The following is a 16,045-nucleotide window of genomic DNA, read 5'->3' as shown; positions in this document are numbered from 1 at the left end:
TGTGATTCTGTTAATGAATACAGAAGCACGCAGCCCTATCCGCATTGTAGAAATATTCTTACTGAAGCATTTAAGTGTGTGTGTGTGTGTATACCACATTGGGATACATATTTACATATACATATAAGTCCATACGTACATATTCCTCTCTTTCTATATAACTATATAAATATAACTATATATATATATATATATATATATATATATATATATATATATATATATATATATACATATATATATATATACACACACATATACACACACACAGAGACTTGTATATATGTGCACGCAGTTATGTACATGCGTAAACATAACTACACAACCACACATATTGACAGGCACACAGATGCACTCCCTTACATGCTTTTCCACATTCAGATACACATGCATAGAAATACATACACATGTAAATACATGCACACATGTCTACATTCTAAAATATTGATTTGTTTTGAAACTGGTTGCTAAAATCAGATAGAAGTGGTGGATGAAATATTAAAATATGGAAGGTGATGAGAGAGAGAGAGAGAGAGAGAGAGAGAGAGAGAGAGTGTGTAAGTAATGAGTGAAAGATTAAGATAGAGTGCTTGTTCATATAAGATACAGCAGGAGTACTTGTGTTAAATATGTAGAGAGATTCTCTGTAGGGTTACTTAACCTGTTAGAAATAGCTGTCAAATTTCTTCAAACTGGACCCTACCATCTTAAATAAAAAGTACACTAAAAAGATGGGATGGTCTCAGTTGGAATGCCTCTGCTTATAGGTGTGCATGATTAGAGCAGGGAGACTTGGGCCCAGGTGGTTGATGCCAAATCTTTTGCACATTAAAACCTGCTTTTTAAAATGGTCAGGACTTGGTGGATAATGTTAATTCTCGATAAAAGATGGAGTGGCCATGTTTGGAGTGTTTTTGGTCACTGGTGTGGTCAATTATGGCTGATTGGAAGTTATATTTATAGAATAACAGCGGTATGTTGATGTACTTAAAAATGTTGTGACCTGACAGCTCTGAATTTCATTCTACCACAGAACACCTTGGGCAAATGTCCTCCTGCCCTCTCTCACTCTCTCTCTACACACATTTCTATCTAGTGTGTGTGTGTGTGTGTATACATATATAATATATATTTATATATATATATATATATATATATATATAAATATAAGCACATGCATACCAGCACTCTGCACCTTGTGTGTGTGTGTGTGTGTGTGTGTGTGTATATATACTCTCTCTCTCTCACACACACACACACACACACACACACGCATATATATAGATACACACACACACACACACACACACACACACACACACACACACACACACACAAAGTATGGGGGTTTAGTTCACAGGTGATCTAAACTATTATGTACACTAGGTAAGTGCTGTAACGGATTACTAGGGCTCCAAGGTTATAGCCGAGATGGTTGTTATGGAGCAATTGCAGATTTCCAATGCAGCGGATATATAATTGTTAAACAAGACAACTTGAGATGTTTGCCTTGCCTTAATGTTTACTGTCCTGTTTAACAATATATATATATATATATATATATATATATATATATATATATAGAGAGAGAGAGAGAGAGAGAGAGAGAGAGAGAGAGAGAGAGAGAGAGAGAGAGAGAGAGAGAGAGAGAGAGAGAGAGAGAGAGGTATATGTATAGATGTAGAAATTGTTTTGTTGAATTTTGACAGGATTCTGATTTCTTGTGAAATCCTATAGGTATGTACAGCAATAACCAATGTATACCTCGTCTTATGACAAACCTTAAAATATATATACATACACTCACACACCAGCTATATATAAAAATCATTGTTTTAACAGACACTTTTCCATGCTTGCATAGGTCAGAGCATTTGTTAGCGCTTTTACTATTGAAATCATTCTGTTTTCTGGTAAATGTCTTTAACAGTTTCCTTTTAACATCAAGATCCAATTGATTATTGTTGAATAATTCCATTTGACTAGTTGTATATGAAGGAGATTAGCCAATCAGTTGCTCAGACATAAAATATCAAGTTAACACACCTGACATATTATACTTTTGTTGATGACACAGATGCTATTTATCCACCAAAGTTATAGTTTTGTCAGATTTTAATAGGATTCAAATTAGGTTATGTCACCCTCTTGTAAGTTCAGTCATAACACTAAACAATGTGTATACTGTATCATAACAACCTTTATAACAGTAAGTGTATTTTTTACTTTTTTGTATTAATTGAAAAGATGCCTGTTCTGTGTGTCACATGTGATGTACAGCAGTGTTTCTCAAACTACCTGACGTGGCATACCAGCAGTTTTTTTTTCTTCCAATGTGCCAGGGACCGGTAATATTTCTTAGTAATATTAATTTATAGTGGAAACAATATATATAATATAGGCACAGGAGTGGCTGTGTGGTAAGTAGCTTGCTTACCAACCACATGGTTCTGGGTTCAGTCCCACTGCGTGACACCTTGGGAAAGTGTCTTCTACTATAGCCTCGGGCCGACCAAAGCCTTGTGAGTGGATTTGGTAGGCGGAAACTGAAAGAAGCCCATCGTATATATGTACACACATATATATATATATGATGAAGGAAAATGTTCTCTATGTGGCTTGTGTGTTTTCTGTACTCTGGTTTTTATTATTTTCTTGTCTACGTTTTGTTTGCAATGTCCTGTACCCAGATATGCACCTATATATACAGGTAGACGTAGGTATGCACATACCTGTACGTATATATGCATATACTCATTTATTATTGTTATATATATATATATATATATATATATATATATATATATGTGTGTGTGTGTGTGTTTGTCCCCTCACCATTGCTTGACAACTGATGCTGGTGTGTTTACGTCCCCGTAACATAGCAGTTCAGCAAAAGAGACCGATAGAATAAGTACTAGGCTTACAAAGAATAAGTCCTGGGGTCGATTTGCTCGACTAATGGCGGTGCTCCAGCATGGCTGCAGTCAAATGACTGAAACAAGTAAAAGAGTAAAAGAGTATAAAGAGTGTAATAAAAGTTGACAATTTTTTTTATCTTATATTTATTTTGTAAACAAATAATACAATATTACATAAGCATTTTATGTTTCTTTCCTTTCTGAAAACTTGCCACATAATGGCAGCTGATGGCTTGTGGACCAGTGCTGGTCTGTAGACTACCACTTTGAGTAGCACTGATGCACAGGACATATTTTGCTAGTGTCCATGCATTGTATATGATACACATTCCTAATTTTCTTTTTACAACTGTCAGAGTAACTTGTGACTTATGAAAAGAAAGCTTTATATTACACAGACATGGGTGAAAGAAGGGCTGACCAAAAGCCTGAATGTCTACTGGACAAACTGGACAAACTTTTGAAAATGTTTTGGATAGGCAAATGATTAAAAAAAAAAAGGGGTTTTTTTTTGTCACTTGGACAGTAGACTTATTTCTCTTCTCACTGCCACCTAGTGGTTGGGTTTTTTCAGTGGAGTCCACTTCATCGAAGCCTTAGATTCAGTGTTCAATCTGAGGATGATCTATAAGATGTCCCTTCTTCTCCACCAGGGAGAAAAAGGCTGAGGGCTGCTCTCCCACCAAATGGAACCATTAAAAATGATTAGAAAGTATCAAGTGAGGTCTTATGATTTCAGTTTTTCTTTTTTGTCATTGGCCTATGGCCATGCTGGGGCACTTCCTTGAAGGTTTCAGATGAAGGAATTGACCCCGGTACTTATTTTTGAGACTGGTGCTTATTCTAACAGTTACTTTTGCTGAACTACTAAGTTATGGGAATGTAAACAAACCAACATTGGTTGTCAAGTAGTGGTGAGCATACACGCATACGCACGCATAAATGTGCATGCACACATGCATACACACTCACACACACTTGCTTCCACACAGTTTCTATCTGCCAAATTCGCTCAGAAGGCTTTGGATGGCCTGGGGTTATTGTAGAAGACATTTGCCTGAAGTGCCATGCAGTAGGGCAGAACCTGAGACCATGTGGTTGCAAAGCAAGCTTCTTAGCCATTCAGTTATGCCTGTGCCTCCACAGAGCCATGCTTTACTCGACCATATTTTAGAAATCCAGACCCTGATTTCTTCAGCATAAAACTGTTTATCACCATAATCATTTAACGTCTGTTGTCCATGCTGGCATGGGTTGGATGGTTTGACTGGGCTAGCATGCTGGAAGGCTGTACCAAGATCCAGTCTGGTTTGGCATGGTTTTCTATGGCTGGATGCCCCTCCTAATGCCAACCACTCTGAGAGTGTAACAGGTGCTTTCACATGTCACCGGCACGGGTGCCATTTGTGTGACTTTTGCTCAGCTTGATCGGTCTTCTTCTTCTTAAGCTCGACATAATGCCAAAGGTCTTGGTCATTGCCTCAATAGAGGCTCGATTGAAATTTATTCTTGTAAAAGAACTTGATATTAAGTGCCAACATTTTAAGGAGGTTCTTCGTGCTTACCATTACAAAATTTGTTGACTATGCTGCCTCTCCTTGCAGACATGGTAACATGAAGAAATTTTCTTCAAAACCATGTGATTCCAAATTTCACCTCATTGTATGGCTCTTGGGCAAGTGTCTTCTACTATTGCCTTTACCATTATGGTCATCATCATCATTACCATCATCATTTTGATATCCACTTTTCCAAGCTTGCATGGGTCAGATGGTTTATTGAGGCAGATTTTGTACAGCTGGATGTTCTTCCTGCTGCCAGCCCTTGTTTCCAAGCAAGCTAGTATTTCCCCAACATGACCAGACATGTTTATGCAGAATATTGGACAGGACATTCATTCACAACAATCATGCAATGTCAAGACAAGGACGGACGGATGCACACACACGCACACGCACACACACACACACACACACACACACACACACACACACACACACACACACACACACACACACACACACACACACACACACACACAGGCTTCCTTCAGTTTCCATCTACCATATCCACTTTCAAGGCTTTGGTTGACTCAGGGCTATATTAGAAACTTCTTAACCACACGGCTGCATCTGCACCTTGTTTGAAACAGAAATTGTGTGTGTGTGTGTGTGTGTGTGTGTGTGTGTGTTCCTTACTGATGTATATTGGTGAAAGATGTAAGAATTGGCAAGAAAATCTATCAACCAGTGCTTTCCAACAAAAATTGCCCTTTGGTGTTATATATTTGACTTTAATTTCACAAATACTCCCTTGCCACTCTGACAGTTGTAAATTTAGTGAACCAGTAATTAGCCTGTCAGAAATCTGTAACCAATGACATTAGAGTTCACAAAAAGTAATATAAAATAAATAAATAAATGAAATGAAAATTATATGGAAAAGCAATAACTGTTATTATATGAAACAATCTGAGGTTAAGTGAACCATTAGGGTTTGTTTTGATTTCTATCCCTTTGGTATCAATAAAACAAATATCTGTAAATGTATCAATTTGGTTTATAGCTGTCTTTTATAAAACAGACTTTATGTCTAATCAATAAAATCAGCATGAAAAAAAAACTCTTGTTCTAATTCTTTGAGATTAATAATCATAATAGCATCTTTCTTAAACCTTTCTTTCCCTATGGAGCATTGGCCCATCAATGACTGTTCTCGGTGCTGAGTTGCCTTTTAGGCCTTCTCCCTGGGCTTGTTGGTTTTTCTAGGCAGGTCTGTTTGCCCTACACAAATCTGTTTAGACCTCTGGGAAGAGATGGTCCATATCTGGTCTCTATCTTTTGGCCTATCCAGCATGGTAGGCCCTACAAGGAGCTTGAGTTCTCTTGGCATATGTCTCAGGGCAACTGATACACGGAAGCTATCACATTACAACAAAGACTGAACCTTGTGGGTAATAATATCTTGATTATTAGCAACTCTTTTGAATCCAATCTGATTGTAATTTAAAGCTGTAGGTTAAGCACTTTTTTTTTTTTACTTTCTTTTTCTCAGACATAGTTGTATGCTTCAGAATTTTACTTCACAACTACATGGTTTTGGTTTCAATTCCATTGTATGAAGCCTTGAATAAATGTCTCTTATAGCCTCAGGCTGACAAAAGCCTTGTGAATAAAATTGATAATCAGAAACTGTGTGGAATCTCATATGAATAACTATCCCTGTTGGTATACTAGTTTTTACAGTACAATCTGGCTCTTTGGTGCCACCAATGGAATCTACTCCATTGCCAGCATTTGAGCCAGGTTTCCTGCATACAGATAACCATCTACCCTTCCCTGACCAATCTTAGAGGTCCTTGAAAGGGTCGTGGATATTGCCTGCCCTTTTCTTATTAAATCTATTAAAAAAATACACACATAAGAACATAGGTTCGTAAGTGTTGTACTGGTGGGGTGGGTATAAAGCTTCTTCTAAGTGTATGGTGTTAATAGACTACTAATTGCTTTTCATTTTCCATCCTTTCTCTCTATTCTTTTATTGGTTTCAGTCATTGGTCTGTGGTGATGCTTCAGTGCCATCTTCAGTCAGGAGGTAAACTTCTTACCACACAGCCAGGCCTATTAATGATGATACATCAATCAGGTGTTATCATTGATATTCTGGATACTGTAGAAATGAAGGAAATAGGAAGAAATAAAAGTTTAATTTAAATAACAAATAAGTTTTATTAACCTAATGAAATACAGATTCTGTAAATGCAGCAAAATTAAAAAAACTGTTTTTTGGGAAGGAACAATCCATTTTAGACACAATAGAAACTTTGTCTTTTAATGACAATCAATTAACACAAATTAGCATATTTTTCTAAACTCTAATTAACAACACGTTTTCTTTTTTCTTTTTTTCTTCCTGGGTGCTGGTTTTGTGAGAGTTCCAATTAATTAAATATCTAATAAGGAGTTTACTATAATTTGAAATATTCATATTTTCTGTAATATTGATGGTTATAAACTATTGGCATAAATGCTGTATGAAATTCTTAAATTGCTGAAATGTAATTTATAATATTAGAAAAATTTTCAAGAAATTCATTACCTTTTTAGTAATTCTTTTCATTAATTCTTCGGTTTATGGAAGTGCAAGTAAAAGAAATTTGAATATTTTTAATGTGTTTTAATAACAATTTCAGGGAAGTGGTTGTAACGAGGAATTGAAATAATGCTGTCTTTTCAAAATGAGAAGAATGAAGAATGTATACAGCATCGTTTAACTTCTGCTTTCCATGCTGGCATGGGTTGGACGGTTTGACTGAGGACTGGCAAGCCAGGAGGCTGCACCAGACTCCAAACTGATTTGGCAAGGTTTCTACAGCTGGATGCCCTTCCTAATGCCAAACACTCCGAGAATGTAGTGGGTGCTTTTTACATGCCACGGGCACGAGGGCCAGTCAGGCGGCACTGGCATCGACCATGCTTGAATGGTGCTTTTTACGTACCACTGGCATGAGAGCCACTCAGGCAGCACTGGCATTGACCATGCTCGAATGGTACTTTTCACGTGCCACTGACATGGGTGCTAGTCAGGCGGCACTGGCATTGACCACTACGGCACATAGAAGGAAAATACCAGTGAACATAGATTTGATTACTTGGTTTATCTTATATCTTAAAGTTCATTTTCGTGTTGTATTATTTCAGATTTTTCAGTTAACTGCATTATAATCAGTCTTCTGACAGGATTTGGTTGATAGAAACTGAAAAAAAGCCAATTTTATATATGTATGTGTGTTTGTGTCATCTTGTCTTGATACCTCATGGCAGTTGTAAATGCATATCGCTGTCGTACAAGTAGTGTCATTCATTATCAATATTCTGTGAAATCATATCTAGCCATGGCAAAACACTAATTTACTTGGAAACCAGTAAGGATTGGTGACAGGAAGGGCATCCAGTTGTAGAAATTTACTTCAATAAACTCTGTCCAACCTCTATAAGCATGGAAAAGTGTATGTTAAATGGTGATGATGATTTCAACTTAGCTGAAAACTTAGATATAATAATAGTTTAATTCTTCTACTTTTAAGATTAAGGTCATAGAAAATGTCATTTCCAGTATTAAATATAAAGTAATAAGGAATATGTATAAACATTAAAATATATATCTTTGTATCAAAAAGCAAAAGAAACCACATGACCATGGCATGTAAAGGAAACTGGTTTTCAGTGTTATAGATATATCAACCACTTTGCTATTAGCTATAAACTTCCAATACAAAATGCTTTAGAAATTCATATATCAGGTCATAGAACTTATTTTTAAAATTGTATCAGAAAATATATAAATAAATCTATTTTTACTGTCTGTGACTGTAAGTCATTCTTACCTGTGAAGTATGTAAATAAATGTACTCTTGAAAGCTTTCATTCTGTTATCTTTAGAAATGTATTGTATTTAAAAAAAAAAGAAATGTAAGTTTTATTTGTAAGCAATCAATTTTATTTTAGTTTCTTATGAATTGACTTTTAATAAAGTATAAAATTATTTTTTTGTTAAACATACTGCTGCATTTCTTTAATGCATAGCCAAGTGGGATGGGCTAATTGTAATTGTTACAGCTGATTCTCTGCCAAATGTTTGAGTTAATTCACTCCATAATGCAGGGTAAAGTCACCGGGTATCAAACTGCTGGACTAGGTTACAAAAGTTATGGAGAGAGTTATCTACTCAATTAATTAGGAGAATTGGATTAGATGAGATGCAGTTTGGTTTTGTACCAGCGAGAAATACTACTGATGTTATCTTCCTAGTAAGACAATTTCAAGAAAAGCATCTTATTAAAAGTAAGCCACTGTACTTTACATTCATCGATCACCATTTTGAGCGTGGCTGTTGCCAGTACTGCCTGACTAGCCTTCGTGCTGGTGGCACGTAAAAGCACCCACTACACTCTCTGAATGGTTGGCGTTAGGAAGGGCATCCAGCTGTAGAAACTCTGCCAAATCAGATTGGAGGTTGGTGTAGCCATCTGGTTCGCCAGTCCTCAGTCAAATCGTCCAACCCATGCTAGCATGGAAGGCAGACATTAAACAATGATGATGATGATTAGGAGAAAGCCTTTCTCCAGGTTCCCTTGTTCTGTGATCTGGTGGTCCTTAAGTAAGCCATGTAACAATTATTACAAGATTGGTCTGTTAACCATATGAACAAGGACCTTTCCAAACACTAGACAACATTCACTTAACAGAAAGGAAAAAGATTACTAGAAATTGATGCGTAGTTATTACAATTTAACTATTTTGTGAATAATATCAAATAAACGTTAAAATATTTAGTTATTTTAAACTAAAATGTTGATTAACACGTGAACAGTTTTGAATTAATTGGATATTTGGTCTAATTGTTGGCAATTAACTTTAATGAAGAAAATTATACTAAATAGCATTTAACCACCTCCATGCATATTTTTGGGAATAAATTAATTTCGATTTTTATTGAATCAAACTGTAATTTATTCGGATCTAGTTCAAAACGGGGGCACCAGTATTTTCTTAACGAAACACTAACGAAACACTTTGAAACTTGGGACACTGGTAGAATGTGTCATATAAAACATCTTTTACTCTTAGTCTTCTTAACAAAAAAACGTACATCGCAAGTTATTCCATGTTAAAGTTGTCGTATTTCTGTAATTTCAACCAATCACTGACGTCTATTCAGCTGAATAGAGTTACTGCTGGGCGGTCATAAAAATGTTATTCCCTGTGACATATTTCATCCGGTTTAATCGTAATTTATACGCATATATTGTTTATATAATAAATTACGCTGTGCGTATCTATGTGTGTAACAATTTTAGAGTTCGGATTCTAGAGTTAGGGTTAGGGTTAACAGTCTAGTTAGGGTTAGGGGATTAATACGATATACACCGTTACCGCGCTAACTGTTTTCAACTGAATAGACGTCAGTGATTAGTAGAAATTATCGAAATAAGACAATTTTTTACATGAAATAAATTCGAATACAAAAATGTTTTCCTGTTCTATAACACAAAATAGATAAGTATACGAAGTTTGAAAGTCTTTCGGTACCAAAAACACTACATAAAACATAAATGAAAACTGGCGCCCCCGTTTTGAACAAGATCCATTTATTCTTCAAACTAAATCCTTTTATTCAATAATTATACATTTCTGTCGCAAAGTTTAAAGCTTATCAGATAAGACTACTGAGGTGTATTTATTCACTTTGTATTTGCACAATATATCACTTTTTAATGACTTGTTCCTCATCCAAAAATAATAGCTTGGCTAATTTGATTGCATATATTTTGTTTTTAATTAATAAAATTGCTTAATTATATTTTATTTCCCTAATTTTTTTTATGGTGATATTTACATATAAATGAGTACCCATGCTGAAAAGTAAATTATTATTAGTGTTATTAATTAATTTACAAAGTTTAATGTCAACTAAATCTTTTACCCATTTTTGTCATGCTGGGGCACTTTAGTCAAACACATTGACCCCATTGCTTATTAAATCTTTGCACTTTATCGATTTCCTCTGCTGAAACTGTTAAGGTAAGGGGACGCAAAGAAACTAATACTGGTTGTCAAGGGTAATGGTGAGAGAGAGAGAGAGAGAGACACACACACACACACACACACACACACACACACACACACAGAGAGGCTTCAACACTGTTTTTATCTCCCAAATTCATTCACAAAATATTGGTTGGCTCAAGATCGTCGTAGAAGATACTTGCTCAAGGTGCCATGCAGTGATACAAAACCTGAAATTATATGGTTGCCAAGCAAGCTTCTTAATAACACCAGAAAATGCTGACACTAAATGCTAGCCTTATCTAATTGCACAATTTAGGAAAAGACTAGCAAAATAATTGATATACAAATTGAATGCAGTGATGTACATTGTCAGTAATATATTCCTAGTTTTGTAAATCCAGAGTCAGATATTGTATTGGCATTCTTTTGTGAACACCTTTTAACTAAACACAAGGTTATTTCCTTGATGAGAGCATTCATCTGAATCCATTTTATATTTATCATTGAGTAGATTCCTATTACAATGACAAGGCTGTGACTGTTATGGAAACACAGCACTATAAATATCTTTAGTCTGGCTTGGCTTTTATTCAGTTGGAAAAACTCTTGTGTTGACTATCTAAACTTGCCATCACACCTCACATAGTTCAAGATGGGTCTAAAGATTTTCTGATGAAAATGGATTGTTAGCGCTTAGGTAAATAAATAATGTTTTCACATACTTTCACATTCAGAGATAGGATTAACTGTATTTTTTTTTTTGTTAAAAACTTAATTATGATAGATTTCAATTTAACATCCTTGCACATGTTAAAAACTGACATTGAATATAAATGTGAAGAATTAATTTATATTTTATGAAGCAGTACTTTGCTTGTGTTTGCAATTAAGTATTTTAGCCACTGTATTTACTCGTTAAGTCATGCCTCTAATTTAGTGTTAAATCTTGGTACAAACTTTTTTCTTTTCATAGTTTTTTCATAGTTTTGCTCCAAGTATGAATTGTAGCCTAGTTTTTGGTAATTTTTCAGATTAACAGCTGCACGATATTCACTAGGGTGTTAGGGTTAGTTTTTAGGGTTAGGGTTACGGTTACGGACGGAATACCCTAAAACCGTAACCCCCTAGTGAAGATCGTGCACGTGTTAATCTGAAAAATTACCCAGTTTTTTCCAGTTAATCAGGTATAAAATAGTGCAACATATGAATAAATACAATAATTTTTTTTTTGTCTTTTTTGTTTTTGTAACAAATAGATTATAGTGTTTGGTAATAAGTAAATGAAAGTGTCAAAAATAAAACTAGTTTGCCATGTCATACTGGTAGAAATGTCAGCCAAGTGATGTTTCTCCTTCTTCTGATATTGCCATTTCTCTGTTGTCAGAAACACTTTTCGCATTATTACCTATGTTTCAAGTAACTCACAGCTTCGTACACTTCTCTATCAACACATTTATGTACACCAAACTGGAATTATGGCTTACTTTTTTCACTTAAAGTTCAAATCTTTTTCTTAAAAGCAACACATATACAACAGTTTCTCCAGGAAAAAAGAGGAAAGAAAACAAAAAAAAAAAAAACCCCAAAAGCACAAAACATTTTAATCAGAAAAAAAAAAAAATCTTTATCTGTCTGTCTGTCTGTCTCTATAATTTCAGGTTTGTTTTTACTTACTTTTCTACTCGGATTATTTTAGTGTCAACTTTGATATCTGTTGTGTACACAAAAAGTACAATAACTTTTTCTCTCTATTTTCAGTCACAATTCACAGAGGACTACATTTATTCACCCACTGACCAGACGTACAGCTCCCCCGTTTAATGACTCCACTCAAAGGTAAATAAAAGACTTAATAATACAAATGAACATTTATTTGTGAATTTCTTTTTCAATTGTTATTGTTTCCTTTGTGAAAGAAACAATATTGAAGTTATATTCCCTCTTACCCCAACGCTGCCTTTTCACTTGCTAAGATTATATACTTCATAACATTGCAAAACACTGTCGATGTATTCATTATCAAGTCGTAATAATAGTTATTTATAAAAAAAAAAAAAAAGATTGCTGTTTTCCATGTTTAGGTTATAATTAAAGAAATGGAAGGCACTAAAGTTTAGATAACATACACTGAAACTTTTAATTTTGTATACTTCTTTATAATAATAAATTCTGTATAAAATTCACCAATAACCCTGGATATATAAGAAGGAATTATATTTTGCTTATGTTTCGTACCACACTCCTATTAACGTTTTGTGCAGGACAATTTCCCTTAACCCCTCACTTGTTACACCTACAAAAATCTTAATTGGAAACTCAGAAGGAATTTGAGTTTTTCTAGTGTCTATCAAAAGAACTTCAAAAATACATTTTCAAAATTTGATATTCTCAGTTAATTTCTATATCGAATGTTTTCTCATTCCGTTTTTCCTTCATGCCACCAATGCATTTCTGAAGTTAAACCAATGCTGAATTTTCTTGATTCTATTTTACCAATAAATTTAACAGAACCTCTCCTTCCCTCTCTCTAATGCCTGCAGAATATGCCAAAATATGAAGATCTATAATTTTGCGGAGACAGCTACAGCAGTGGTTTCCTTGCTGCTTTCTGCCAGTTTATTTACAATTTACCTCTGCTTGTCTCCTGCTCTCCCAAGCTTACCTATGAGGCACAGGGCCTATTTAACCCTTTGGCATGGTCACTGGTTCACATGACGGTAGGGTGTATTCCCACACTAGTGAGCCTGTGTGACACCTCTAGATTCCAGCCTTCCTTCAATTCCAGTTTCCTTAGCCATAAGGCCTAATAAGGTGTATTAAAATATTTTGTTATATTTCAGGAGGGTTAGTATCTCTTATCTTTTACTTGTTTTGTTCATAAGACTGGCCATTCTGGGGCACTGACTAGAAGAATTTTAGTTAAACGAATCGATCCCAGTACTTTTTTTTTTAAGCTGAGTACTTATTCTATTGGTCTCTGTTGCCGAACTGCTAAGTTATGGAGACATAAACACCTCAACACCAGTTGTCCAGTAGCGGTGGGGAGACACACACACACACACACACACACAGAGGGGCTTCTTTCAGTTTCTTATTTCTTTATTGCCCACAAGGGGCTAAACATAGAGGGGACAAACAAGGACAGTCAAAGAGATTGCGTAACTGGTACTTAGTTTATCGACCCCGAAAGGATGAAAGGCAAAGTTGACCTTGGCGGAATTTGAACTCAGAACATAACGCCAGATGAAATACCGCCAGGCATTTCTCCCGGCGTGCTAACATTTTTGCCAGCTCGCGACTTCTTTCAGTTTCTGTGTACCAAATCCACTCACAAGGCTTTGGTTGGCTCGTGGCTATATTAGAAGACACTTGTCCAAGATGTTATGCAGTGGGACTGAACCCGGAACCATGTAGTTGAGAAGCAAACTTCTTACCACACAGTATGCCAATAATAAACACACGAGCTGATTCAATTTCACTTTATTTTTGTCAATTGGTTAACCATTTAACCAATTAACTGATTTTTTAATTAATCATTTGGTCAGTCAATCAATCACCTAGGTTTGTTAAAGTCCATTCATTATCATTTGTGATCTAATCAATGATGAAAGGTCTTTAATAAACTTAACTGATTGATTAATTAAACAATTAATTAGTTAATAAGTTTATTATTTTTAATTGCTTAAATGTTAATGAATTGATTGATAATTATAAAAGAAGTGAAACAGAACCAATGTGTGTTCATTATTGGCATAAAGACCCTCCCAAGATACAACAAAATGTTTCAAATCAGGAATTCACATCAAGAAACTGGCAAACCAAATACATAAAAATGGAATATTGTGTGCTTAAAAATATTGTATTTCAATTTTCAAGGATCTTAATGTAATAGTAATATCTAAGATTGTTGAGTCATAACCTGGAATCTTAACCAAGAATTCAGCAATGCTTCATAATATATATAAAAAGGTTAGAAGTCTAAAAAAAAATGTAAACCTGTGCTTTAATATTTATATACTTTCAGCTATATCCTTTCCACTCTCAAATTCTTGAATTTATTAAACACGTTTTTTTTTTATTATAAGACGAAACCATTCCACCACCCACTTAAATATCAAGTTATTTAGGAACTGTTTGGATATTTCATCACTTAAGGTCTATTTATTATGTTTCATTATTGTAAGTCTCTGTGGCTATGTGATGTTAATGATTTGTAATGCTGTAATTTAGAATTATTTGCTACTTTAAATACGTTAGTGCAACTGTGTGTGAATAGTATAAAGATTCATACCACAAAAATAAACTTGGGTTTCCTAAAATCAAGAGTTGTTATATGTATGTATATATATATATATATATATATATATATATATATGGCACATAAAAGGCACCATTTCGAGCGTGGCCGTTTTCGTGCGGGTGACACGTAAAAGCACCCACTACACTCTCTGAGTAGTTGGCGTTAGGAAGGGCATCCAGCTGTAGAAACTCTGCCAAATTAGATTGGAGCCTGGTGTAGCCATCCGGTTGCACCAGTCCTCAGTCAAATCGTCCAACCCATGCTAGCATGGAAAGCGGACGTTAAACGATGATGATGATGATGATGATGATATATATATATATATATATATATATATATATATATATATATATATATATATACATCATCATCATTGTTTAGATATCCGCTTTCCATGCTGGCATGGGTTGGATGGTTTGACTGAAGACTGGCAAGCCAGGAGGCTGCACCAGGCTCCAATGCGATCTGGCAAAGTTTCTACAGGTGGATGCCCTTCCTAATGCCAATTTCTCTGGCCCCTGTGCTGGTGGCACGTATAAAGCACTCACTACATTCTTGGAGTGGTTGGCATTGGGAAGGGCATCCAGCTGTAAAAACACTGCCAGATCAGATTGGGGCTGGCGCAGCATCCTGGCTTCCCAGACCCCAGTCCAACCCATGCCAGCATGGAAAACAGACGTTAAATAATGATGATGATCACACACACACACACACACACACACACTTTATTAATAAAGCTGCAAAAACCTCACAAAAACTGTTACTCAGTTTCATGTTCCCATTTCTCAGACAGTTTTGGTTGAGAATTCTATCCGACGAATGGGAACATGAAACTCTGAGTAACAGTTTTTGTGATGTTCTTGCAGCTTTAATAATAAAGCATATTACTCTACCTTTGGTACTCGAGTACTATTTTTTCCACCTTGTTTCACATTTATGTGCTTACTCTGATATATATATATATATATATATATATATATATATATATATATATATATATATATATATATATATATATATATATATATATATATATATATATATATATATATATATATATATATATATATATATATATATATATATATATATATATATATATATATATATAGTATATATATATATATATATTATATATATATATATATATATATATATATATATATATATATATAATATATATATATATATATATATATATATATATATATATATATATATATATATATATATATATATATATATATATATATATA

At 34.6% G+C, this 16,045-nt stretch overlaps 1 protein-coding gene across 6 annotated transcripts in view; it reads left to right on the top strand.

Moving 5' to 3' along the window:
* Window positions 1-16,045, top strand: part of LOC106880977 (uncharacterized) — a 169,550-nt gene that overhangs the window by 61,253 nt on the left and 92,252 nt on the right. For all 6 annotated transcript variants that reach the window (XM_089355598.1, XM_089355602.1, XM_089355600.1 and 3 more), the window contains one exon: window positions 12,248-12,325. In XM_089355598.1, coding sequence (XP_089211724.1) covers window positions 12,248-12,325 — 78 coding nt within the window. Of the gene's footprint in view, window positions 1-12,247; window positions 12,326-16,045 lie in introns of those variants that run through there.

Source organism: Octopus bimaculoides, chromosome 7 (assembly GCF_046866305.1).
Source record: "Octopus bimaculoides isolate indiv1 chromosome 7, ASM4686630v1, whole genome shotgun sequence".
NCBI classification, from domain to species: Eukaryota; Metazoa; Mollusca; class Cephalopoda; order Octopoda; family Octopodidae; genus Octopus; species Octopus bimaculoides.
The sequence above is the reverse complement of the archived record's forward strand: the minus strand, read 5'-3'. Positions and strand labels throughout refer to the sequence as shown.